We start from the raw sequence: 25861 nt of genomic DNA, 5'->3' as shown, positions 1-25861 counted from the left end.
CCTCACCATGCCACGTGTAAATTTATAAATAAGGGCTCTTTCTAAGAAATAAAAAACCAAATGATATTGCAGAATTTCTGGAAAATGATTAACACTAAATTGTATGTGCAATATTAGCTAAAACAATGGCCAGAGGAAATTCATGGATATAAATGTTTGCAGTAATAAGAAAAAATAATTACTATAAATTAAGTATATATCATTCTCAAAAAAATAGAAAAAAGAACAAAAGGTGTTGCGGCACAGCAGGTTAAGCTGCCGCTTGCAATGCTGGCATCTGGTATCAGAGACCTGCTGTGCAGTTCTGATCCAGCTTCCTGCCACTGCACCTGGGAAGAAAGCAGATGACGGCCCAAGTACCTGGGCCCATGCCACCCGCACAGGAGACAAGGATGGAGTTCCTGGCTCCTGGCTTCAGCCTGGCCAGCCCTGGGTACTGCAACCATTTGGAGAAAAGAACCAGTGGGTAAAATATCTGTCTGTATCTCTCTCTCTTTCCCTCCATTGCTCTGCCATTTGAATGAATGAAAAAATAAAACATTAGAAATAAGAACAAAAGGACATCAAGAAATAGCAAAGGAAGGAAATATGAAAGGAAAAAAAGTAGAAATTAACTGATTAGAGGAAAACATGGAACAAATTAAGCGCTTAATTTCACGAAAGGCATTGGTAAAATTGATAAATTATTAGTTTATCTTAAAGAAAGGCAAAACATCACAAAGCTAAAAGCATGAAACAAATTGGGGCATAATTGTAAATATCAAGGAAATCAAAATAATGAAAGTTTGGACCACAGTCCTTAAAATATACACACATCTGTGTGTCTGTACACGTGTGTGAGAAAATACTCACAAGTCTGTTGTATCATTTGACAATGGGGATACATTCTGAAAAGTGCACCGTTAGGCGCTTTCCTCCTGTCAAACACAGCAGGGTGTGCTCACACAGAGTAACACAGCTGGAGGGTGGGTGATAGCACCTGCGGAACCCCTGCTGTCTACACTGTCTACGCTGTCTACGCAGGTGCGCGCCTACGCATGAAATAACCCGAAGCTACAAAGCATCATCATTCCTTTGCAAATCACAGATATTCGAGTCACCACAGATGATGGCACAAAATGTTCACCACCCGATGCTAAATAACCTTGGTGATTATCTACTATGTTATCAGGTAACACATTTTATCAAAATCACAACTTCACGTCTGTCAGCCTCAGGATTCGCATTTATCTTTCACAACTGTATCTCAGAGGAACAGGAAAGGAGCCTGAATCGTGACGCATTTGTCCCTTCAAAAGAAACGCATTTATTTCAAGGAAAATAAACGAACAGAAAACGAAACAATCCTAGGTAAAATAAAGCACGTGCCTTCTCTCCCAGTGGCTCCTCACGTTCTCTGCTGCTATGGACACCGTACTCTTCCAAACCACCGGACGGGGCCTCAGGAACACACCGGTCCATGTGTTCCCCGCCCGGTTCAGATCCACAGCCCTCTGGCTCCCAAGTGGGTGTGCCTGCTGCATTTCTACGCCTCCTTCCCCTCCACTCTTCAAGTCTGCTTCTGTCCCCTGCCCAGATCCTTGAGATAACAAACTGGGGCCTCGGCCCCTACTAATTCACGCCTGACCCTTCGTCATAGTCTCATCCAACACCGGAGCTCTGCCTTCCAGCTCAAGTGGCATCTCTCATGCTTCCCTAAAATGCCCACAAAATTAAACACACACACTCAATAAGCAGCGTGATAAACTTCAGAGTGTGTCTTAACAGTTACAAGTGAAAAAGAGCCTATGGCAATTTTAATTCAGATCACCACAGGGAGTCCAATCACAAAAGAGAAAATACACAGGAGACGAAAGAGCAGGTGCACCTTGCATGCACACCTGCTCCCCCCCCGCGCACACACATCTGCACACACATGGACACCTCACCTGCTTCCCCACCCCCCACACACACATCTGCACACACACGGACACCTCACCTGCTTCCCCCCACCCCGCACACACACATATGCACACACGGACACTCATCTGCTTCCCCCCCCGCACAAACACATCTGCACATACATGGACACCTCACCTGCTACCCACCCCCACCGCACACACACACATGCACATACATGGACACCTCATCTGCTTCCCCCCCGCACACACACATCTGCACATACATGGATACCTCATCTGCTTCCCCCCCACACACACACATCTGCACATACATGGACACCTCATCTGCTTCCCCCCCGGCACACACACATATGCACACACATGGACACTCATCTGCTCCCCCCACCGCACACACACATATGCACACACATGGACACCTCATCTGCTTCCCCCCACACACACACATCTGCACATACATGGACACCTCATCTGCTTCCCAAACCCCCCCACACATATGCACATACATGGACACCTCACCTGCTACCCACCCCCAGCACACACACACATCTGCACATACATGGACACCTCACCAGCTTCCCACCCCCCCCACACACACATCTGCACATACATGGACACCTCACCAGCTTCCCCCCCCGCACACACACATCTGCACATACATGGACACCTCACCTGATCCTGGCTCAGAGAGGAGCGGGGGTGCCAACTACAAGACAAGGTGCTCCACCCCTCGGGTGCTGACTGCTGCTTAGGAGACAGGCTGTGTGCGTGTTCTACACGTGCACAGAGAGCTCTAGGAAGAGGCAGCAAAGCAGGAAACTGCTATCACCTCCATGCAAAGGGAGGCAACGGCCAAGCCAACACTGAACCGGGAGCGCTGCCCCTCCACAGACCCCCACGGCGACCAGTCTGGTTCAGACACCGGCACCAGCGAGGGCAGAGGAAATTCTCAGCACTGCAGTTGATAAACGCCAACTCAATCAAAAGGTCAGAGTTTCTCAGATGAGCAAAAATAATACAGAGTCACGGGGAGGCAACAATATTTAGGAGACTGAGCAGGGACAGTTACCTAAATGTCAAAGGAAAACAAGTGGTCTTGAAAACGTTCTTGGGAAACATGGATCATAAACAAGATACACAAGGTTTTCTTTCCTTTTCGCCTCTGAGCGGGATCTCACCAGGGACACTCAGGAGGATCAGACATCTGTTTAGAAAGAGCCCCTGGGAGCCGGCGCCGTGGCTCACTTGGTAATCCTCCGCCTGCGGCGCCGGCATCCCATATGGACGCTGGGTTCTAGTCTCGGTTGCTCCTCTTCCAGTCCAGCTCTCTGCTGTGGCCTGGGAGGGCAGTGGAGGATGGCCCAAGTGCTTGGGCCCTGCACCCGCATGGGTGACCTGGAAGAAGCACCTGGCTCCCGGCTTCAGATCGGTGCAGCGCCGGCCGTAGTGGCCATTCTCACTGTCTATAACTCTACCTGTCCAATAAATAAATAAAAGAAAAAGAAAAGAAGGAGCCCCTCGCACATCAATAGGAATTCCGACAGCAGTGAGGCAAAGCAGACACCAGACTCAGGGTGAAGGGGAAATAGGAACTCCGACAGCAGTGAGGCAAAGCAGACACCAGATTCAGGGTGAAGTGGAAATAGGAACTCCGACAGCAGTGAGGCAAAGCAGACACCAGACTCAGGGTGAAGGGGAAATAGGAACTCCGACAGCAGTGAGGCAAAGCAGACACCAGACTCAGGGTGAAGTGGAAATAGGAACTCCGATAGCAGTGAGGCAAAGCAGACACCAGACTCAGGGTGAAGTGGAAGAGAGAAGGGTGCAGTCACTGGGCTTGAGGCAAACTTGCAAGACAATGCCCCAAAGAAACCACCAGCCTGCGGATGGGTAACTGCTTTTAAGACGCAGGAAGATAATGTTGAAGATGAAGTTGGCAGCAGATTACCAACATCAGTTTGCAGGGAAAAAGTTAACTCTGCTCACTCCCTGATTGAAGACGATGGGCCGCTGACACAGGAACAACCCCAGCACCACCACCATCTCAGCGGGTTCTGACCAAAGAATTTAAGTGGGGCAAGCTGTCTGCCTGATGAGTGCCCCACTGCTGTGCCCAGGTCAGGTCAGATGGAAGCAGGGCTTGTGATGGACACTTCAGACACGTGCAAGGAAGACCCTGGACCCTCTCCTGGGGGAATTGCAATGAGACGAACGCGGCTTCACCAGGGCTACAACCAAGCGAAGGCCCCCAGGAGGGGAAAGGGGGCCAGGCCCAGCACAAGCAGCCTCGCTAGGGCTATGTTTCCTTTATCTCTTCATTCCAGTTTCCCATGAACATTGTAAGTGCCCTCGTATGCAGGCATTTCCAGAGAATGCAAAGGGACGTGATATCAATAAACGATAAACACAAAATCCAGAGTGACTCAGATAAATGTCAGCACAACAAACAGTCTCCTGGGATGACAGGCAAGAGGGAAAGAAGGAAAAACCACAGGAAACCAAAATCAGTTTTTAAAAAAGATTTATTTATTTGAAAGGCAGAGTTACAGAGAGAGAAGGAGAGGCAGAGAGCGGTAGAGACAGAGAGAATCTTCCATTCACTAATTCACTCCCTAAATGGCTACAACGGCTAGGAGTGGGCCAGGCCAAAGCCAGGAGCCTGGAACACCATCTGGACCTCCCACGTGGGTGGCAGGGACCCAGGCACTTGGGCCGTCTTCTGCTGCTTTCCCAGGCGCAGAGCAGGGAGCCGGATCAGAGGCGGAGCAGCCAGGACTACAGCCGGCACCTACATAGGCTGCCAGCATTGTAAGCCGAGGCCTAACTTGCTGCAGCACAACGCCAGCCCCAAAATTATTTTCTTAAAGTTAAAAGATTTATAAATGAAGACTAAAAATCAATAAGTGAAAATGCTACTAAGCCTTGATGATAACTGAAACTAGTTGAACTGTTTTGGTTTGCTTGGTTAACTTTGGAGGCAAAAACATGAAACATACGCATCTCTGAACAAGAAGCAAGTGGGGCTGACTCGGACTTCTCACACCAGCAGTCAGGAAAGAACACAGCCACCTCCGGGGCTGTGGACAGAGGCCGGGTCCCGAGTGTTGTGTGCAGGGTTAAGTCGTTTATCCTCAGGTAAGGCAACATATCCCCGGACCTGCAGGCTCACATCTCCTCACTCCAGTTATTCTGTTTAAAAAATAAACTAATTTTCCCAAATCAAGAACCAGGAATCATTAAGCTGAACAAAGCTGATGGTCAGTAATGAAAACGGGCTGGAACCTGAATAAAAGACGCACACAGCACACAAGCCGAGCCTCTCTTCTCAAAGTCAGAACAGCGCAGGCCCCAAGCTAACAAGAATCTGCATCTGAAGCCAAGACAGACAGAGGACAGGTCCAGCGCTCCTTAGACTCCAGTGTCCGGGACTCAACCCATTTCTCAGCATCGATTCTGGAAATTCGGGCTTTGGAGAGTGCAAAGGAATACAGCATGATTAGTTGGCACTGTAGCAGCAATGCAAATGCAGTCTTTACTTAGTAAATCCAGACAGCTAATTAAAAGATGCAAATTAAATGTACATTTTCATTCTATTACCTCACCAAATTACATCAGAATGATGGCTCACCCTACAGGGAAGGCAGTCACTAAACCCCAGCCTTGTACTAAGTTTCATTAAGGTTCCTTAATGCTTAAAAATTCAGCAGGCATGGAAAACCCCAGAATATTACCAACAAACAAAGGCAATAAAAGAAAAACTGGGGGGTAGCAAAAGCAATGTAGAGAAGTTGTTTCAAAAAGAAATGCGTTAATATTTAAATAGAAAGGGATAACATGGCCTTGGCATGGGCAGCAACGTCCGAGGCTGGCATCGTGGGTAGTGGAAGGACACTCAGAGTGAGCAGAGCTAGTTACCACACCCGCTGCAAGGGAGCAGTGAGCAAGCAGGACAGCCAGAGGCCAGCTGCTGCTGCGACACGGGCTGCGATCCCAGGCACTCCCGTAACTCCAGCGTCTTCCTGGGGTAGGTTTTCTCAGGGACTGGCAGGTTTCCCAGCCAGGGAGGTGCCTCTCCAGGTGGAGTGCAGAGTCTGCACCGCCCTGAGCTGAGGGATCTTCCCATCCACCCAGTGTCCTGGGATGAACCTCTGCCTGCCTCCCTGATGGACAATGACACGTTTGGCATTTGGATGAAGGTCTCCTTCTGTAACTGCTTCAGGCAGGACAGGGACATCGCACTGGCCCTGTGGGTGGTTTGGGGTCCTGGCTGCAGACATAGAGCTGGAAGGGAGCCTCAGCGAGAGGGGTGATTCATTCCGTTCCTGTGTGCACCAGTGCATTTACCTACACCTGCCAAGTTTCCCAGGTGAAAGGCACGTGACTAGACCTGCGCCAGACAAGGCACGGAGAAACAGCACCGCCACGGAGACCCTGCACCTCGGGAGTGCGGCTGAGCTTCCAAGTGGACAGAGCAGCGGAGACAGGAGGACTTCCCACGAAGTGCCATGGAGCTTAGATGACTTGGAGATGAGACCGTGACATCTGGGCTCCCATATCATTTAATCTACGAACTATCACTCTGAGATTGCTTTAGATAATTAAAAATATTTGGGCAGAGTCTCAGGTTGGCATTTTCTCCCTCCACCCCCAGCAGCACAGTCCATGCGCTAGAGAAAGCATGGTCCATGTCGGAGGAGCCTCAGGGAGCAGCAGACTCTGGGTTGACGAGAAGCCAAGACCTCCACTTGACATCAGTATCTCAATGTCTGGGCAAGGAAGTAATCACTTCAACATTCCCCTTCAGTGAGCGTTATCCCTAAATTAACAAAGTGCCCAGGGACACCTCTCTGCCAGGGCACTCTCAGAGTTTCCTAATACCACTTTGTAATGAAACAGATTACCTAAGATGATTAATTACACTGGCACATGCGTACATGAGTGCAGGAAGATGCTTATTGGTAGAGGAGAGAGTGCTGGTGAGAAAAAACAAACCCCATGCGATCTGTGAAAAGTCAGCAGCTTATCACAAACAGGAAGTTACTCTCATTAAAAAAATGAGCTATTCATTCTGGCTTGTATTGACCCTACGGTCTTGAAGACTTGGAAGAGGCCCCAGCTGGCAGAGCCCCACCTACGGAGCTAACACAGGCAGCACACACACAGAACTAGGCATCCTCGGGCTGAAGGCAAGAACAGCTCTGCCCCTGCTCTGGTCTGGGGGCTCCCCGGAGGCCTGAGCAGCAGGGGGACAGCCGCCAACCGGGAGGACCTACGCAGTGCCCACGGCAGGGACTGTGCAAGCCACATTGGTGCCGCCTGCCAGTTTGCACCCTCCACATCTTAGCCACACCACAGAACCACCACCGTCTTTCATGGAAGAAGACTTTTTGAGCCAGGAAATACTTGACCCCAGGAAAGAGAAATCCACAGATGTTCATGTGATAGAGACACATGCAATGCAAGGAAGGCACTGACTGCGCAGGACTGAGAATGTGCTAGTGTGGGTTCTAGAATGTGCTAGTGTGGGTTCTAGAATGTGCTAGTGTGGATTCTAGAATGTCCTAGTGTGGGTTCTAGAATGTGCTAGTGTGGGTTCTAGAATGTTCTGGTGTGAATTCTAGAATGTTCTAGTGTGAGTTCTAGAATGTGCTAGTGTGGGTTCTGGAATGTTCTGGTGTGAATTCTAGAATGTTCTAGTGTGGGTTCTAGAATGTGCTAGTGTGGGTTCTAGAATGTTCTAGTGTGGGTACTAGAATGTTCTAGTGTGGGTTCTAGAATATTCTAGTGTGATGTGAATTGAAAAACTGCATAAATCAATCAGAACTCTGCCATCACTGTGACTGTGTGAGTTGTTGCTGTAAGGATGTATACAAATACATACGCGTAGATGACGGATAGATCCAGGCAAGTGGACTCCAGAAATGGAATTTTAAAAATTTTGGCAACAAAGGTTTTGAATTCTACACATAGTTTTTGATAATATAAATTTTCTTGAAGGCCCTTCATACGTAGATACATAGTTAGAATTCCTTTTCAAGGAGAGGACTAGAAGAATAAAATCACGTTCATGTAAAATTAGAGGATTTTCCTTCATTGCTTTCCTAATTCTGTATTAATGTTATTGTCAATTTAAAACATTTGTCAAATAGGTCTGAATTTGTGAAGTTATATTTAAATTACTTTAATTTGGGACCCACGTTAGCTCAAGTGAAGATGACATCTTAGAAGGAACAAGTGAGTCTCAAGTCTTTTTTAAATTGGTACCGCACTGCCCTATATGAACCAGAGTCATCTGTGCATAAATTCCTAAGGCTAAACCTGTGGCACTTAGCATTTTGATCATGTTGTAGAACTTAACAATTATTGCTCACATGAATTCTGTGATAGTGGTCATTGAAGAAAGGGAGAAACCAAGCAAAACTATATTTTTTAAAAAGTCTGCCCCAGTTGCACACATTAAAATGGAACAAACTCCAAAAACTGCTAACTGGAATATGAAGGGTAAGGCTCACGTCTTAAACGTTTTTGTCCTGCTTATTATTCAATTGGCCTGATAATCTGATACGTGACCACGGTGAAAGATTTGGAAAATACAGGAAGAACAAAGAAGAGATAAGAATGACCTATAATTCTCTATTTAAATGTAATAACTGTTGACCTGTCCGTGTGTTTTTATTCATGGAATCATTCTATTGTGATCTGCTCACATTCCTGCTGCCAAGCCGTCAAGCTCTGCTCTAACTCAGCACAAACCGAGCTGGCTGCAACAAAGGAACGCCAGGTGTCCAGGCCGACACAGACTTGAACTGTCTGCTGCCAAGAAGCCAACTCGATCGTTTGGTTTATTGTTCATCTACTTCCACGCGATGCTAAACACCACTTGCAGCCAGTGAATACCATTTTGAATAGGGCAGGTCAACTCTTTCCTCTGTAATAGGGATCTGTCTTTCCCCTCTTCTGTTGAAGAATTTATTTTTGCAATTCTGTTTCACCCCAGGGTCTGTGCATGAATGTCTTAAAGAACAAGAAGTACAACGTCTCTTTAGCCTCAGGAACTGGCTATTCGGCTAATACAGCGCGCACTGCTAACAATGGGAGACGTCTTGAGAACCGCGTCGTCCTGTGGTTTTGTTCTGCAGATGTCATGGAGGACACGGACCCGTCTCAGAGCCGCAGTCCCTGGGAGAGTCTCGTGGGCCCTCGCCGTGCACGCCGTCCTAGCCTCCACACTGCAGAGAACTACACTTTCATGTTATTTTTCATTAGCAGTGCCTCATTTGTTTTCAACCCAACTCATCAGCTTTTCTATTTTTTATAATTTTTATCTTTTATTTAAAAGATAGATCTGAGGCGGACATTATGGTGCGGTGAGTTAGGCTGCTACCTGTGACACCAGCGTCCCTTATGGGTGCCAGCACAGATCCCAGATGCTCCACTTCCAACCCAGCCCCCTGATGATCCTCCTGGGAAAGCAGTGGACGATTGCCCGAGTCCTTGGTTCTCTGCCACCCATGTGGGAGATCCGGACAGAATTCTGGGCGCCTGACTTCTGCACGGTTGAGCTCCAGCCATTGTGGCCATTTGGGGAGTGAACGAAGATTTCTTTTTTCTTTTTTTTTTTTTTTCTTGACAGGCAGAGTGGATAGTGAGAGAGAGAGAGAGAGAGGAAGGTCTTCCTTTGCCGTTGGTTCACCCTCCAATGACCGCCGCGCTGATCTGATGGCAGGAGCCAGGTACTTATCCTGGTCTCCCATGGGGTGCAGGGCCCAAGCACTTGGGCCATCCTCCACTGCACTCCCTGGCCACAGCAGGGAGCTGGCCTGGAAGAGGGGCAACCAGGACAGAATCCGGCGCCCCAATTGGGACTAGAACCTGGTGTGCTGGCGCCGCAAGGCGGAGGATTAGCCTAGTGAGCCGCAGCGCCGGCCCAAGATTTCTTACTCTCTTTGGGTCTCCCTCTCTCTCTGTAATTCTTTCAAATAAATAAATAAACCTAAAAAAAAAAAAAAAAAAAAAAGACCAAGAGACAGAGACAGAGATATATGGAGATACTTCCATCTTCCAATTTAGCAAATGCTCTCAACAACTGGGCCTCGGTCAGGCCAAAGTCAGGAGCCGAGAACTCCGCCCTGATCTCCCATGTGGGTGGCAGACACTTGAGTTCTTGAGCCACCACCTGCTGCCTGCTAGGGGACACATGAGGAGGAAGCTAGAACAGAAGCCGGGCCACCAGGACTCTAATGGGTAATGGGGCTGTAGGCCTCCACTAGGGGGCGTAGGCCTCCCACACAGAGACTCAACCACTGCACCAAACACACAGCCTTGCTTTCTTGATTCCAACAACCACCTTTTCCAAACACACTAGCTCTCCTATGGTCACCGTGCTGTGCACGGTCGAAGCGACTGTCGTTCTGTGACATCACATTTTCGGTGTACTCAATTCTCATCAACACTCACTAATTACGCCCATGGTGGGGAGGTCTCTTTCTTGTTTTGTAGTGTTGGACATTCTAACTGGGCTGTGATGATGAGGGTGGAAGCCCCTGACAGACGCGCTGTGTGACCACCTTTCAGACATCCGTGTTCTCTTGCAGGACGGTGTCAGCCTGAAGCCACACTTGTTTACCTTATTTTTGAACAGACACATTACACAGATCTGCCAGGTACAACATGGGATTTGTGCCTGGTGCCCACTTTCCTGTCCCTCTCTCGGGTGGGCAGAGTTGTAACTCCTGTGCCACTAAAGCCCCAAACTAACGAGGGTACACGCTCACAGCTTCCAACTTCCATGTGGGACGTGGCCTTTTAGATCTGAACCGAGACACCAGAAAGTTCACTCATCTTCCTAGGCCACAGTCATGGCCCAAGCGACCACATGCCAGGTTGCTGTTTCTTCCTCTCTGTAGCACCTGGGCTGCCCTTTCTTTCCTATGGCCTCAGACAAGCATTTATAGGGTCATTTTGGTTCATTTTTATGAAGTAATAGGAGAATTTCCAGTTATTCTAGCCTTCCATCTTAATGTATCAGATATTATTTTAAATGATCTCATATTTTATAATTCATGCAGTCATTAAACATACAGTTATAGAATAATATCTTTCTACCTTTTGCTATTATAAAATAAGAATTAATATATAGTCATTTAAGTATCTACTCAAGCTTCTTATTTAACTGGGCATAAATTTCTGGAGGAAAAATACTAATTTAAACACCTGTTATGGGGGCCAGCGCTGTGGCATAGTGGACAAAGCCCCACCACCTGCGATGCCAGCATCCCACATGGGCACAGGTTCAAGTTCCAGCCGTTCCACTTCTGGTCCAGTTCCCTGCTTGTGGTCTGAGAAAGCAGAAGATGTCCTTGGGCCTGAGCACCCGCGGGAGACCTGGAAGCAGCTCCTGGCTCCTGGCTCCTGGCTTCGGATGGACACAGTCGCAGCCATTTGGGGAGTGAACCAGTGGAAAGAAGATCTCTGTCTCTCTGCCTCTTGTAACTCTTTCAAATAAATAAATCTTTTTTTTTTAAATAAACCCTTTTAATGCACATTGCCAAGTTGAGCTCCAGTGAAATTATATTTATTTATATTCCAACAGAAGCATATAACAGCGCCCATTTTGCTATACCTCCATGAAATTGTATTTTTTTAAAGATTTATTTATTTGAAAGTCAGAGTTACACAGAGAGAGAGAGAGAGGAAGAGAGGGAGGGAGGGAAGGAGAAAGGGAGGGAGAGAGAGAGAAAAATCTTCCATTCACTGGTTTACTCCCCAGATGGCTGCAACAGCCAGAGCTGGCTGATCCGAAGCCAGGAGCTTCTTCTGGGTCTTCCACACAGGTGCAGGGGCCCAAAGACTTGGGCCATCCTCTACTGCTTTCCCAGGCCACAGCAGAGAGCTGGATTGGAAGTGAAGCAGCCGGGACTCAAACCGGTGCCCATATGGGATGCTGGCACTGCAGGCAGTGGCTTTACCCTCTACGCCACAGCACTGGCCCCTGTACTGCTTTTTAAATCTTATATCCCTAAATTGTTTTTTAAAAATTTTTTGACAATGGCAACTATTTTTAAATACGTAGTAGCCATTCATCTTATTGTGTTAGAAGCTTTTGTCTTTTAGCAGCTTTCATTACTGTCGCATCCTCACTGCACAGAGCCACCGTATTACATCAGCCGATGCTCTTCCTTATGAGTTCCTTCATTTTCTGCCTATAAATTTTAACATTTCACAAGTTTTAAATTTCCATATTTTATGTTTTGTATTGTGAATTCTACATAAGTTGAATATTTAGAAAGACCACCACTGAGTAAATAACATTTACATTTATTTGCATTATATCTAGTTTTCATCAAGCGATAGCAAACACTGTCTCAGGAAAATTGGGAAATCCATTTTTTTTTCATTTCCCTTTACACTGATGTGAAATTCGTGGAGTGCCACTTCTTCACGTGTTGTCTTTCTCTTCTATTGATTTAGCTATTCAATCCCGATGCAGCTGTTTTTGCTACAAAATTAATAAAGTGCTTTGAAATATCTTTTAGGATAAATAGCTATTGTTTATCTATCCTTTTCTTTGGTCATTCTACTTGTTTATTTGAAAGGAAGAGTGAGAGAGAGAGAGACAGAGGGAGAGAGATCTTCCAACCAATGATTCACTTCCTAAATGTCTCCAACAGCCAAGGGTGGTCCAGGCCAGAGCCAGGAGCCAGGAGCTCCATCCGGGTCTCCCACACGGGTGGCAGGAAACCGAGTACTTAAGCCATCATCTGCCACCTCCTGGGCCTATTAGCAGTAAGGTGGGTGGCAGTGGAGATGGGACTTGATCCCAGGCGCTCCTACACGGAATGTGGGGATCCCAAACAGCAGCTTAGCTGACCGTACCACAGTGCTCACTTGGGATTAGGCTTATGCATTTATTCTCCTTTACAAATTTCAGGATTTCCATGCTAAGCCTCCTGCTGCCCTAATATCCAGTGGAATCATATGAATTCTCTAGATCTTACTGAGAAAGAACAATAGTAATATTTTTCAATCTTCCCACCCAGAATCATGATAGATGTCACAATACTAGTTCAACCAAGCTTATCATCCTGAAAAAAAAAAAAAGCCATACAGAATTTAACACACAGGTTGACCATACTTCTGGCTACGGTTACTCTTAGGTCACTTGTATTTTGCTGTAGAGACTGTGTTTCTTATTGCATTTCCTACTCTTACAGCTGGCACCAGGAACACCCTTCTGTACACAGTTTCGGTTTGGCTACTCAACTGAAATTACTTCTTAATGGATTGTCTCTGTTATCTAAGTCCATCACATAGCGACATACACACGCACACTGTTCCTCCCTGTGTCTTACACCAGGAGCTTGCATTCCAGACTATGGCTAATCACGGATGCTGACGGCGTCCTTCTGCTTCTTGTTGGGGCATCATGCTAGACCTTCACAGACACAGGTGTCCGCAGGCACCTCTGCCTCCCTGCAGCCTTGCACTCCCTGTGCATGACGCCCGCTACACTCGCGACTTCTCTGCCTCTCGGGCCAGGAGCACAGAATGAGGGGCTCTTCCCTCTCACACCCCCGCGAGTTCTCTCTGGTTCCCAGCACAGCTCTCACGCTACACATTTTGCATAAGGAATTTCTTTGCTGTAATGACTTCCTGCAGGACAGTATAACTTATTAATGCAAAGTGGTTTGGTCTCATATATGCCTTTCCCTTGCATTCTACTTAAGAACTATTAATATATTTATATGTTGTCATTTGGTTTTTACTTGCCTCATTGTTACCCTATTTCTTAATTTCATGTAATATTGTAAGTGTGTCATGAAAATACTTCTTTCTAGTGAACTGAGCATTTTAAGGAAAGATAATCACAATCACGTTTATTACCAAAAACACACATCTGCTCTGCTGTCAATGAAGTCTTGAAAATCGGTCTTTTGAGGCAGGCGTTTGAAGCAGGGGTTGAGACGCCCCTTGGGATGCCCACATCCCATATCAGTGCCAGGGCTTCTGTGAGAATGTGGAAGCTCCACTTCCGATTCCAGCTTCCCGCTAAGGCGCACTTGGGGAGCAGTAGGTGGTGGTTCAAACACTCGGGTGACAGAAGACATGGACTGAGTGCCCACCTTTTGGGGGCACTTGGAAAATAATCCCAGTGGGTGGGATTTCTCTCAAATAAAAATAAAAGCGGGGGCCAGCACTCTGGCGCAGTAGGTTAAAGCCCAGGTCTGCAGCACCAGCATCCCATATGGACACTGATAGGAATCCCGGCTGTTTCACTTCCTATCCAGCTCTCTGCTGTGGCCTGCGAAAGCAGTGGAAGATGGCCCAAGTCCTTGGGTCCCTGCACCCATGTGGGAGACCTGGAGGAAGCTGCTGGCTCCTGGCTTCGGATTGGTGCAGCTCCGGCCATTGTGGCCATCTGGGGAGTAAGCCAGTGGATGGAAGACCCCTCTCTCTCTCCCTCTCTCTCCCCCTCTCCCTCTCTCTCTCCTCTCGCTGTGTAACTCTGACTTTCAAGTAAATAAGTAAATCTTTTAAAAATGATAAAAGAAAAGCTTACTTATTTATGTGCATGTAGAGAGACAGACTGTGGTTACTGTGAGAGTTTTCTCTAAATGGAGAGAGAGATGGGAAGAGCACATGACTTAGAGCGGGAAAATGTGGACTTGAATTCTCCACCACTTTCTGGAAGTCTGACTTCTGGCAAACCATTTGGTATTTCTGAATCTTAGATTCCTTGTCAGTAAAATTAGGATATTATCTTCCTTCTAAAGCTCCAGTATTTATTGATCAGATTAATGCTTAGTGAATGAGAGTCACAGTAAACATGGCTATGATTATCATTTTTGTCCAGGTGCTGTAAATGGCAATGGTTGTGGGATCCAAAGTTAACCTAAACATCTCATGGCACAGTGAGGGAGGCAACAGGGAGGGGTAGTAACTGCGGCAAACCGAGGACTTTATGTTCTAGCCAGCGCAACCCAAATTCCCTCTGCATGCCAGTGAAAACACACGAGACCTCCGGCCTGCATTCTGTCAACGTTCCTGCTAGACTCGGAACCAAAGACAGGGCTGGTTTTGAGATACGTCTGTAGATACACACACGTGGATTCAAGAGTCTGAGGATATATAGTAATGGAGATTAGCAAGTTAAACAAGAAACAAGCACTATTTCAGATAATAGGACCTAAGAGAAGGTACAAAGTGAACCTTGGTATCATGAATGACTGAGTCAATGCGTTTCAATTAAACAGGAGTCACTTATGAGGGGCATGGGCAGGAAGGTGCATCCCAGCTCTACGTGGTTAAAAATTCCATTGTGTTTCTAATCATCTACTTAATTCCTTGAATACCAATGTGCAATTAACATTACAAATAATCAAGGTTAAAAATATAATTAATGCAAGTGTGATTTAGTTATAATTAAACTAATTACACAGACGTGTAGGATAATAAGGGACTTGCAGGCCATTATGGGGATGTAAATTTATTCTTCTTTCAAGAGAGTGATTTGAATTTCATTTTCCAGTTCTTTTACAAATCACAGGATGGAATTATAAAGGAGAGAGTCAGTCTTCCAGGGATGAAAAAAAAACCTTATAGTTTTTATTCCCTCTTAAATTCTAATTCTTTTACTTATATATATAATCTTGTAAGTAGAGAAATGGGCAAATGACAAAAATTTTGAGAAAAAGTTAAATTATATTCATCATTTAGAGAATAAGGATAGAAACAGTATCTATCACTTAATATATTTGTGGAGTGAAATAAAGCTGGACAAAACAGCATATTCACAGCTTAACGGCTTGGTTATTTATTTTAATGAGAAGATACTTACAAGCATTTAAATCAGAAAGAAAACAACAGGACTAAACAAAGTATGCTGGAGGATTACAAGAATGACAAAATTTAACAGCCTGAAAGCTGCAAAAACACGTGGGCTGCTAACAACATTTCAACTGGGGACTGTAAGCACCTTATGCTTTTCCGGGGTGGGGGTGGGGGGGTAGGGTTTACAGAATCAAGGCCTGATTCACAGGGAGGCCCCACCTCACCTGAGGAGAGGCCCACTGAAGCTGTGCGGGCTAACAGAAGCGTGTGTGCGGTCCACACGGAGCACAGAGGCAAGACCAGGACCAGGCCATTGTCACCGGAAACGGGCAATTCATGCAGCTGCAAGACGGACCCAAGCCCAGCACTGGGCAGGGAGCCAATGATGGAAACGCCAGAAACCCTTACACAGAGGGTGTCACCCGGAAAGGAGAGAAAACCAAAGCAAACTCACCTGTAACCTAGGCTAGAAGAACCCCAAGCCACAAGACAATCCAGCCAGAAGGAAGCAAACAACGATAAGCAAATATTCTGATACGCACAGGCTGATCTGGACGAATAAATCTAAGATATGCAAGGGCTTTAGAGAAAATTGAAAAACTAAGTGGCGGCATTTATGTGCTTTGAATAAACCATAGTCAAGGGTAAGGCAGGGGCCGGCATCTGACACAGCCACTGAGACGCAGTGTGCGACACCCATCCCTTATCCCGGTTCTAGTCTGGGTCTGAGCCGGATTCCAGCTTCCTGCTAAGGTGCACCGAGAGGCAGGTGACGGCTCAAGTACTTGGGTTCAAGTAGCCGAGTTCCCAACTCCCAGCTTTAGCCCAGCCTATCCCTGGCTGTTGTGGTCATCTGAGGAGTGAATCAGTAGATGGGAATCTCTCTCTCTCTCTCCCTTTCAAATAAGTAAAAATTTTACAAAAAAGAACATGGCAGACAAAAATACCATAAAGACATTAAATCTCAATTTGTAGTGTAAGCCTGATATAATGCTATTCAAAATTCAAATATTATGACTGTTTATGGAGTCTGATGAAATGATTCCTCTAAAAATGTACTAATGAAGTGTTTAAAATGGTCCAAACAATTCTGAAATCAAACTGGAAGAGAAGCCAACAACACGATCTCCCAGGATGCCACACAAAACAAGAGGAACTGAGACCAATCCCCAGGCAATCTGAGAACTCAGTGGACAACGCAAGAGCTTCTCATCAAAAGAAATTTTGTGGAGAAAATGGTATTTCAGAAAAAAATCAAATTATAGTTCAACTATACAACATATTCAAATATAAATTCAATATAAATCAGACATAAATGTAAAAAATACCTATGAAAGAAAATATAAAGAATAGTTTTACAGCATCAAAAAGGAAAAAAATTTTTAAAAAAGGAAAGAATTTCTTGAGTCCAAAAGAAGCAACAAAGAAAACAGTAAAATCAACTCCATCAGAACTGAGAACAGCTGTACATGTAGACGTCCCAGTTTAAACATGAGGAGCCTCTGAGAGAGAACACAAGATACAGAGCACGGAGGAAGCCGAGCTTCGAGGACCCACGAGAGCTCCTGCTCTCACCAGACGCACACAGCAGACGGACAACATTACAGACAAAAAGGTGTGGGACAAAACAGGCAACCAGCAGCAAGGAAACCAACTAACAAATGTAACAAATAATGTAAATAAATAAAAAATGTGATACATGTGAGTAGCACTCGTCCAAGCATAATTAACGAGAACTCAAATCACCTAGCAGTGAGGTGCCCTGCGCATCAGAAATGCACAAACGGAAACTTTTAATCAGAATTACTTAAGATTATAAAATGCTTATGGAATAAAAATGCAAATGAGAGACAAAAAATATTCTAAGTCTCATCTGTGTTTGAAATACGCATATCGCTTTCCACACAAACTCACTTAAACTCAGATAACGTAAGAAATCGGATGTAAACATCAGATATGTATTTATATATTAAATTAGGTTGGGAAAAGACATGCAACTAGTAACAGTGGATTTTAGAATTAAGGGAGATTTTTACCCTCCTGGTGCCTGGTTCCTCACAGGCAGGGACTACATATTTGTTGATTCAAAGAATGACGATGCTGTTTTTCTAGAAATTACTCCACACGACCCCCATGAGAGCCGAAAGGAAGCACGTTTTCTCCGCAGGGATCAGGGACGGTTCCAGGGCCCCAGGAGGCAGACGAAACCAGGCAGCGGGCCTACGTCTGGGATGCCCTTCAAGGAGCACACGCTCCCCCGGGTGAGTGATTACTCCGAGGGCCACAGAAGCGCAAACAGGGGTCCGGGGCTCTCGCTCCGCAATCTCCGAGGCAGCCCCGCGGCGTCCCCCGCCCAGGGGTCCTCCTGAGCGAGAACCCACACCTGGGGCTACGCAGACGCCCCGAAACGGACACCCGGAGCTCAGGCTCCTGGCCCGGAGCTGCTTCGCTATGCAGATGACCAGAACAGCTGCGGGCAGCGTGCGGGCCGTCCAGGCTCAGGGCAGGGCCGTCCTCGCCCAGACGCAGGGCACCCGGGGGCGACACTCCACCCAACGAACGGGGTGCACGCGTGCGCGCGGAGGGTGCCCGGCCGGCCACGCCGACGCAGGCTGACCGCGCCAGGGGCCACCTGTGCCTCCCACAAGGGCGGAGACGGCTCCGCACAGGGCTCGGGCCCCGCTCTCTGGGACCTCAGTGTGTGCGCCACAGCCGGCACATCCAGGGCGCGCTCCGCAGCCGGCCAGCGGTCAGCTGTCGGAGGCCTAGGGCACGCGGTGCCCTGGGGACCCTCCCAGCCTCGCTGACGCAGGGACACGCGGTGGCCCTCGGCTGACCGCGCCAGGAGCCCCTATGCATCCCACAAGGGCGAAGACAGCTTCGCGCACGGCCCCGGCCCCGCTCTCTGGGACCTCAGTGTGTGCGCCAGGACGAGGTGGCCCTGGGCGCACTCCACGCCGGCCAGCGGTCCGCTGTCGGAGGCCTAGGGCACGCGGTGCCCTCGGGACCCTCCCGGGCCGCGGCTGTGGCCGGAAGGGTGGCGCGGGGCGGTAGGTACGGAGCCACTGAGTTTTCCAGCCTCGCCCACCTACCCAGGGCACACGCGAGGGAGCCGGCCCTTACCCCGCAGGCGTCCTGACCAGGGCGCGCCCCGAACTCAGGCCGACCTCGCCCGTCAGCATGCCGAACACGGTGGTCTTCCCCGCTCCGTTCACGCCCAGCAGCCCGAAGCACTGCGGAGAGAAGAAGAGAGTGCGCTCCATCAGCCCGCAGCGCGACAGGTGCTGTTGGGGGACAGCCCGCTGGCCCTGGGGCACCCGGCCCTTCAGTGCTGCTGAAGACAAGAAACCTCACCGTGGAAGCTCCGTGAGAGGAGAGTAGACTCCAACAAATCGTGAACAGAAAATAAAAGTGCCGTGGGTTAGGCCCCTGGTCCCGGCATCGTGCTCCACTTCCGACCCAGCTCCCTGCTGGTGGCCTCCGAAAGCTGGGAAAGGTGGCCCAAGCGGCGGGGCCGCTGCACCCACGTGGAGGCCTGGGAGGAGCTCCTGGCTCCTGGCCTTGGCCTGGCCCCGCCCTGGCTGTTGGGGTCATTTAGGGGGTGAACCAGCACATGAAAGACCTCTCTCTGTAACTCTGCCTTTCAAATAAATAAAACTTTTAAAAAAATTAAAATTAAAAAAAGACTCCAAAAAGTTAATGGAAAATTAAATTTTTAAAAGATGTTTTGCTGCAAAATGATTTTTTAAACTCATGCATAGATTTTTCAAAACAGACATTTTTCATAATCTTTCTGAAACCCTCTAATATTCACTGGGACTCGTATCATAATAGTTTCCTGGGGCCGGCACTGTGGCGCAGTGGGTTAACGCCCTGGCCTGAGCGCCAGCATCCCATATGGGCACCGGTCCGAGATCTGGCTGCTCCACTTCCGATCCAGCTCTCTGCACTGGCCTGGGAAAGCAGTAGAGGATGGCCCAAGTTCTTGGGCCCCTGCACCCACATGGGAGACCCAGAAGAAGCTCCTGGCTCCTGGCTTCGGATCGGCACAGCTCCGGCCGTTGCGGCCAGTTGGGGAGTGAACAATCAGATGGAGGACCTCTCTCTCTCTCTGGCTCTCCTCTCGCTATGTAACTCTGACTTTCAAATAAATAAATAAATCTTAAAAGGAATTTTTTTCCTGATTTCACATCTGTATATTTAAAGTGCTTTCTAGGGGCCAGCACTGTGGCGTACCAGGTTAAGCCACTGTCTGCAGCGCCAGCATCCCATATGGGCATTGGTTCAAGTCCTGGCTGCTCCACTTCCAATCCAGTTCCCTGGTAAGGTGCCTGGAAAAGCACAGAAGGACAGCCCAAATGCTTGGGCTCCTGCACCCACGTGGGAGACCTGGAAGAAGCTCTCGGCTCCTGGCTTCAGCCTGGCCCAATCTTGGCCGTCATTGCCATCTGGGGAGTGAACCTGAAGATGGATGCTCTCCCTCCCCCTCCCCACAATTCTGACTTAAAATATATATAAATATATTTATAATTTCTTGCTTTAAAAAGATTTATTTGAGAAGTAGTTATAGACAGAGAGAGGGGTCTTCCATCTGCTGGTTCAGTCCCCAAACGGCCGCAATAGCCGGAACTGGGCCAGGCCAAAGCCAGGAGCCAGGAGCTTCTTCCGGGTCTCCTACATGTGTGCAGGAGCCCAAGCACCTGGGCCTTCTTCTTTCCAGGCCGTAGCAGAGAGCTGGATCAGAAGAGGAGCAGCCAGGCCACAAACCTGGCGCCCATGTGGGATGCCGGTGCCGCAGGCAGAGGTTTAGCGTACTATGCCATAGCACCAGCCCCTACATACCGGCTTTCTAAAAGTATTCCATCTCCACCCTCCCTGCACTCCTCGCTGTATATGTAAGTATTGTGACAACAGCTTTTGTACACTCCTTTGTCCACTGAAATCCACTCCTGACTCAGTGTGGGCCGATCCCGATGTCAGTTCTACAGGTGATCTCACCTTCTGTGTTCACACCCGGCATCAGTCACCTTCTCCCCCGAGTGACTACTCCGAGGGCCACAGAAGCGTAAACAGGGGTCCCGGGCATGGGCTCCTGTGTGGCGCCTTCCACGTGCCTGCCCGCGCTGTGACGCTCATGAACCCTGGGAGGACAGACTCCAGCTCTAACGGGCATCTTGGATCATTGCAGACACTCGTCGCCGTTCTCACGCATCTGTCCAAGTCTCTCCCCTACCCTTTAGCTGAAACCCAACTTGGAGAGGCAGTGGCAAGGCGGGTGCTGATTTCCAAAGAAGGTGAAGAATCAGCGAGCTGGGTGAGGCTGCCTCGCCAGCCGAGCGGCGGTGAGGAGGAGCCGCCCCGGAATCTCCCCGTAACGTTGGCTCCCATGCTCCCAGGAGCCACCGTCCAGGTTATCAGGAGCTGCCGGGATTGCGCAGGCTGGGCGCTGGCCTCAGAATCCTCCCCTCTGACATGCCCACTCTCAGCCCACGGATGACAAGGAAACCTGCTCTGAATTTCTCAGGAGCTGGTAACAATACAAAGGCAAGGTGCTCTTTTATTTCTAAGTTTAATTAACAGTAACCTTTTTGTTTTGTTTTGTTTTGTTTTGACAGGCAGAGTAGACAGTGAGAGAGAGAGAGAAAGGTCTTCATTTCTGTTGGTTCTCCCCCCCAATGGCTGCTATGGCCGGCGCTGCACTGATCCGAAGCCAGGAGCTAGGTGCCTCCTCCTGGTCTCCCATGGGGTGCAGGGCCCAAGCACTTGGGCCATCCTCCACGGCACTCCTGGGCCACAGCAGAGAGCTGGACTGGAAGAGGAGCAACCGGGACAGAATCCGGCGCCCCGACCGGGACTAGAAACCGGAGTGCCGGCGCCGCTAGGTGGAGGATTAGCCTAGTGAGCCGCGGTGCTGGCCAACAGTAATCGTTTCTACGGCTGCTATCCCTTTATGCGCTACCGACGTGTATGAAAGGTGCCTACTGGAATTCCTTCCAGATCCGTGAAAGAGTCTGAGCCACTGCCGTGGTGTACGATGTCCCCAGAGCCGTATTTTGCTAAATGGGCTCAATCAGAAACCAAAGAAGTCAACTCCAAGTCACAGGTGGAAAAAGAAAAAGCCACCCCATTGACCAAACCAGTAAAAACTACCCAACCACGTGAGACATTTAAAATCAGGAAACAACCAGTCAGCAAAGCTTTTGCTATGAAAAGCGCCAGCAGACCCTCAGTGAAGGCTCTGCTTCTAGGGGCCTGGCAGGAACTCCTGAGGTTGACGGCTGCTGGTAGCTGCGATTTCCCACCTTCTGACAAGAACACAAGCAGACCGACAAGGGGAGTTACACAAGAGGATGCACGCAGAGCTCTGTACCTCTCCCCTCGGAATGGCCACGCTGACACCTTGCACGGCAGACGTCTTCTTGCAAAAGTTGCCGTAGCGTTTGCTAAGGTTGTGCAGCACAAGGAGGTCTCCCTCTGTCCTGCCCTCCGACACCCTCAGCTGCTCTTTCCAAACATCCACATCCTTGGAAGACCTGCCGGTGCTGGGGAGGGTAGAGGGACCCCTGGAGAGGAGAGACCGGTTAACTCACGCTGGGAACCACGCTGGGACAGCCTGCGGATCGGATCAGCAGAGCACCGCCCGCAGGTCCCTGTGGCGTCTGCCCCACCATCTGGGCTCCTGGTCACAGGCAAGTGTCAATCGCATCCCTACTTTAAAGGAAAGTGTATATGCCTAAAAGACACCAAAATGGATCAGCAGCAAACCACAGCTAGTTTCTGCTTTTATGAATAAGCTGTGCTAAATGTAAAAAATCACGTGGTTGTAAGCCTTCAACTTTTAAAATTTTATATTTTCATTTTATTTGACAGCCAGAGAGACACACCGAGAAAAAGACAGAGATATCTCTCATTTGCTAGTTTACTCCACAAATGTCCACGGCAGCCAGCGCCAGGCCAGGCTGAAGCCGGGAGCCTGGACTCTGTCCAGATCCCCCATGTGAGTGCAGGGACCAGGGTACTCGAGCCTTCACCAGCTCTCCCCCAGGGTGCATGTTCGTAAGAAGCCGGATCAGAAGCAGAGGAGCCAGGACTCAATCTAGGAACCTCAATATGGGAAGTGGGTGTCCGATCAGCAACTTATCCACCATGCCAACCGCCCGTCTCTATAAAGGCATCAGCTTTTGAAAGCACTTTTGGTAATCAGTATTTAATAAAATAGACTATTTATAAAGGTATGCAGATATAGTGTTTTTAACATATTGGCTTGCATAAAAGGGTTGTCTAGCCAACACTGTGTGCAACACCTTATCAAAGCATTTGATAAGCCAGGTGAATATAAATGCAATCTTCAACTGTAACTGACCGACTCCCTAAGTCTGAGCTGCTCACTTTTCAGTCTTCTTTATGATTTTCAGTCTGGTGCATTTTAACTTTCAAAAAATTTTCAATTTCGCTATAAACTGTGACATGCCAACATTCTAATGATTAACAATGCACAGACAACGAGAGCGCAGTCACGCACTGCTTAGCAGCAGAGACTGATCCTAAGAAAGGCTCATCAGGCAGTTTCTTCATTGTGCAAAGCACCACAGCTTTTACTTTCAAAACCCTGGGTGATATAGGCTACTACACATCTAGGGTATTATACAGAGATATTCACACACATATATATATCTATAAATTATAGCCTTTTGCTCCTAGGGCCATGGAAAACCAAATCATTGAGATTATATAAAGCACACAAGAGGCAGGTGCAGGGGGCAGGGGGCGCACGTAGCCTAGCAGTTTAGACACACGGATCGCACACTGAATCCCGGCTGTAGCTCCTGACTCCAGCTTCCTGGAGAGCAGCCGTGATGACCCGGGTGATCGGTTCCTCTCACTTCCACGGCAGGCCTGGGAGTGAGTTCCCAGCTCCTGGCTCCAGCCCTGGTCATGGCAACTCCAGTCACTTGTGGGGTGAGTCAGTGGATGAGAGCACTCGTGCCCAATCCTCCTCCCTCTCTCTTCGTGTCTCTGTCTCTCAAATCAAGAATTTTTTTTAACAACACGGTAAACTGGAGGTGTGTGAGGTTCCTGGCCAGGCAAGACAGCTGGCACACAGTAACAGCACTGTGGACGCGCTCCGAGATAATGAAAGACACACAGTCAGTGCACAGTCCCGGAGGCTCATCTCCGTCTCAGGCACCGTGCACAGCTCGTGTGCTGTGTCCTCACGTGACTGGCGGTGCAGTGGAGGGCTCACAGCAGGAACACTGCGCTGTGAGGCTAGGCAGGGACTTTCCAGCTCCACTGGAGCTTGTGTACACGGCCCACTGCGGACTGAAACACCGTTGTGTGTGCAGGGCTGTTAGGCCAAGACCACTTCCCTCGCTTTCCTGGGGTGACGTTGGCTGCAACACATTATCCTGTTATCACTGCAGGAAGTTGAGTGAAAGCTAACAGGAACTTTCTCTACTAATTTTACAACGTTTTGCGACTGAAACGATGTTAAATAAAAAGGATACTAAAAATAAAACTGTACTGGCAGCATCCACCATCTCGGGCTCATTTCCTTGTATTATTGTATTATTTTTCCACTTCTGAAACTACATTAGACAAATAACTTATTCCACAGACACACATGCTGGTGATGAGGAAGTATAGCCAGCGACTAATGAATACACAAGCAAAGATTTTGAAGAATTTTGTGCCAAAGTTAATTCATCTTCTAATTCCACTTTCCATGAACTTTTTGAAGCCCCTCTATATGTTATATGATGTCATTCATATAACATTCGAAAATATCGAAATGAGTCAAGGGAGCTAGAAACAAGATAGCCGTTACGGTGGCTACTGCCTGGCCAGAGGAGCAAGCGTGGGAGATGCTGCGAGTGTCCCATTGTGAATCTGAGAAGGGCTTACATGAATGTGTTCAGTCTGTGTAAATCCATCGCATTTTACACGTTTCTGCTTGGATCTTAATTTCCTTTCTCAGATGAAGGTGTGTTTCTCAACCCCAACAATCTCGCAGACATCCTTGCAAAGCCATCCCAAACCCCATATAGGAGGCATGCGTGTCCGTGTGTGCACGCACATGCTATCGTATCGTATGTCTGCACGGCTACCTACACCGTGTGCGTCTTTCAACTTCTCACAACCAGAGCAACAGGATCTGTGGTTATCGTCCCGCTGCCAGGAGCTGGCAGTGTTAGTCATAAAATTACTTTATGGTGCCAACCAGATTCACCTTACGTGCTACAAAATACTGGAAATTGAGGAATTCCACAGTGGAAAATGCACTGAGGCAAATAAATAACTGGGAAGATTATCTCATAGACTGGCATCTCCCTTTTAAAATCCTCCTTCCTGGCATTGTGGCTTGCAGCAAGCAGAGTTAAAAGGAAACTAAAACTACACTCACTGGATCCTTTATAACACACGACTTCTGGTCTTGCAACCTCCACGGCCCCTCCCTTTATCCGGGAGCAGACGCCCCTCAGAAGGAGCCCCCAGGACCGACCTTGATGGCCGCAGGAGGTCCCAGTGCAGCAGGATCCTCAGCAGAAGAACCACTGTGCCCTGCACGGCCAGTTCCACAAAGATCCAGCCCAAGAAGTTCATCTCGAAGGGGCTCACGTAGGAATCCACGCCGAAGTTGTGGGTCAGGTCGTACTTGATTTGATTGTAGCAGAGTTCAATCAAGCCTTGACCCAGACAGAACTGGGGGAAAATAGTGAAGGCCCACTTGAGGACATCATAGATGTTCTGCAGGTTCTGCACAGTGAGAGAGAGGAAAAAGCAAACTCAAAGTCTCTCCTGTGTGCATAACAGACGGCAGTGGCACTTTTCCTCCTGGGCGATCTGCACTCCAGACCCCACCCCTGCTGCCCAGTGGCACCCTTAGAAAGTCGCCCACCAAGGGGATTATTCCCGAGACGGAAGAGCAGGTGGCACCTGCCTGCTTCCTTCCTAGTTCTCCTTTGTGGGATGGGAATGTCCACTGATTACGTCCACGGTTCGAGTTTGCTTTCACAGGTTCACAGCCAGCCAGTGCTGTGCCCCAGGATGCACCACACCTGGGGTGATAGTTAGCCAAACACTGAAGTTAGAGTTGGTGCTGGGATTAGCTGAGTCTTGGGGGCTGTTGGTAG

At 48.4% G+C, this 25861-nt stretch overlaps 1 protein-coding gene across 1 annotated transcript in view; it reads right to left on the bottom strand.

Moving 5' to 3' along the window:
• LOC103345127 (ATP-binding cassette sub-family A member 13) overlaps positions 1–25861 on the bottom strand; it is a 347717-nt gene that overhangs the window by 64496 nt on the left and 257360 nt on the right. The window contains exons 45-47 of the mRNA XM_070059456.1: positions 25231–25484; positions 22099–22291; positions 18852–18961 (exon numbers count right to left, since the gene is read on the bottom strand). Of these exons, the coding sequence (XP_069915557.1) occupies positions 18852–18961; positions 22099–22291; positions 25231–25484 (557 nt within the window). The remainder of the gene's footprint in view (positions 1–18851; positions 18962–22098; positions 22292–25230; positions 25485–25861) is intronic.

The sequence above is a fragment of the Oryctolagus cuniculus genome, chromosome 16 (assembly GCF_964237555.1).
Source record: "Oryctolagus cuniculus chromosome 16, mOryCun1.1, whole genome shotgun sequence".
Classification (NCBI taxonomy): Eukaryota; Metazoa; Chordata; class Mammalia; order Lagomorpha; family Leporidae; genus Oryctolagus; species Oryctolagus cuniculus.
Note: the sequence above shows the minus strand (reverse complement) of the source record. Positions and strands in the feature narration are given on the sequence as shown.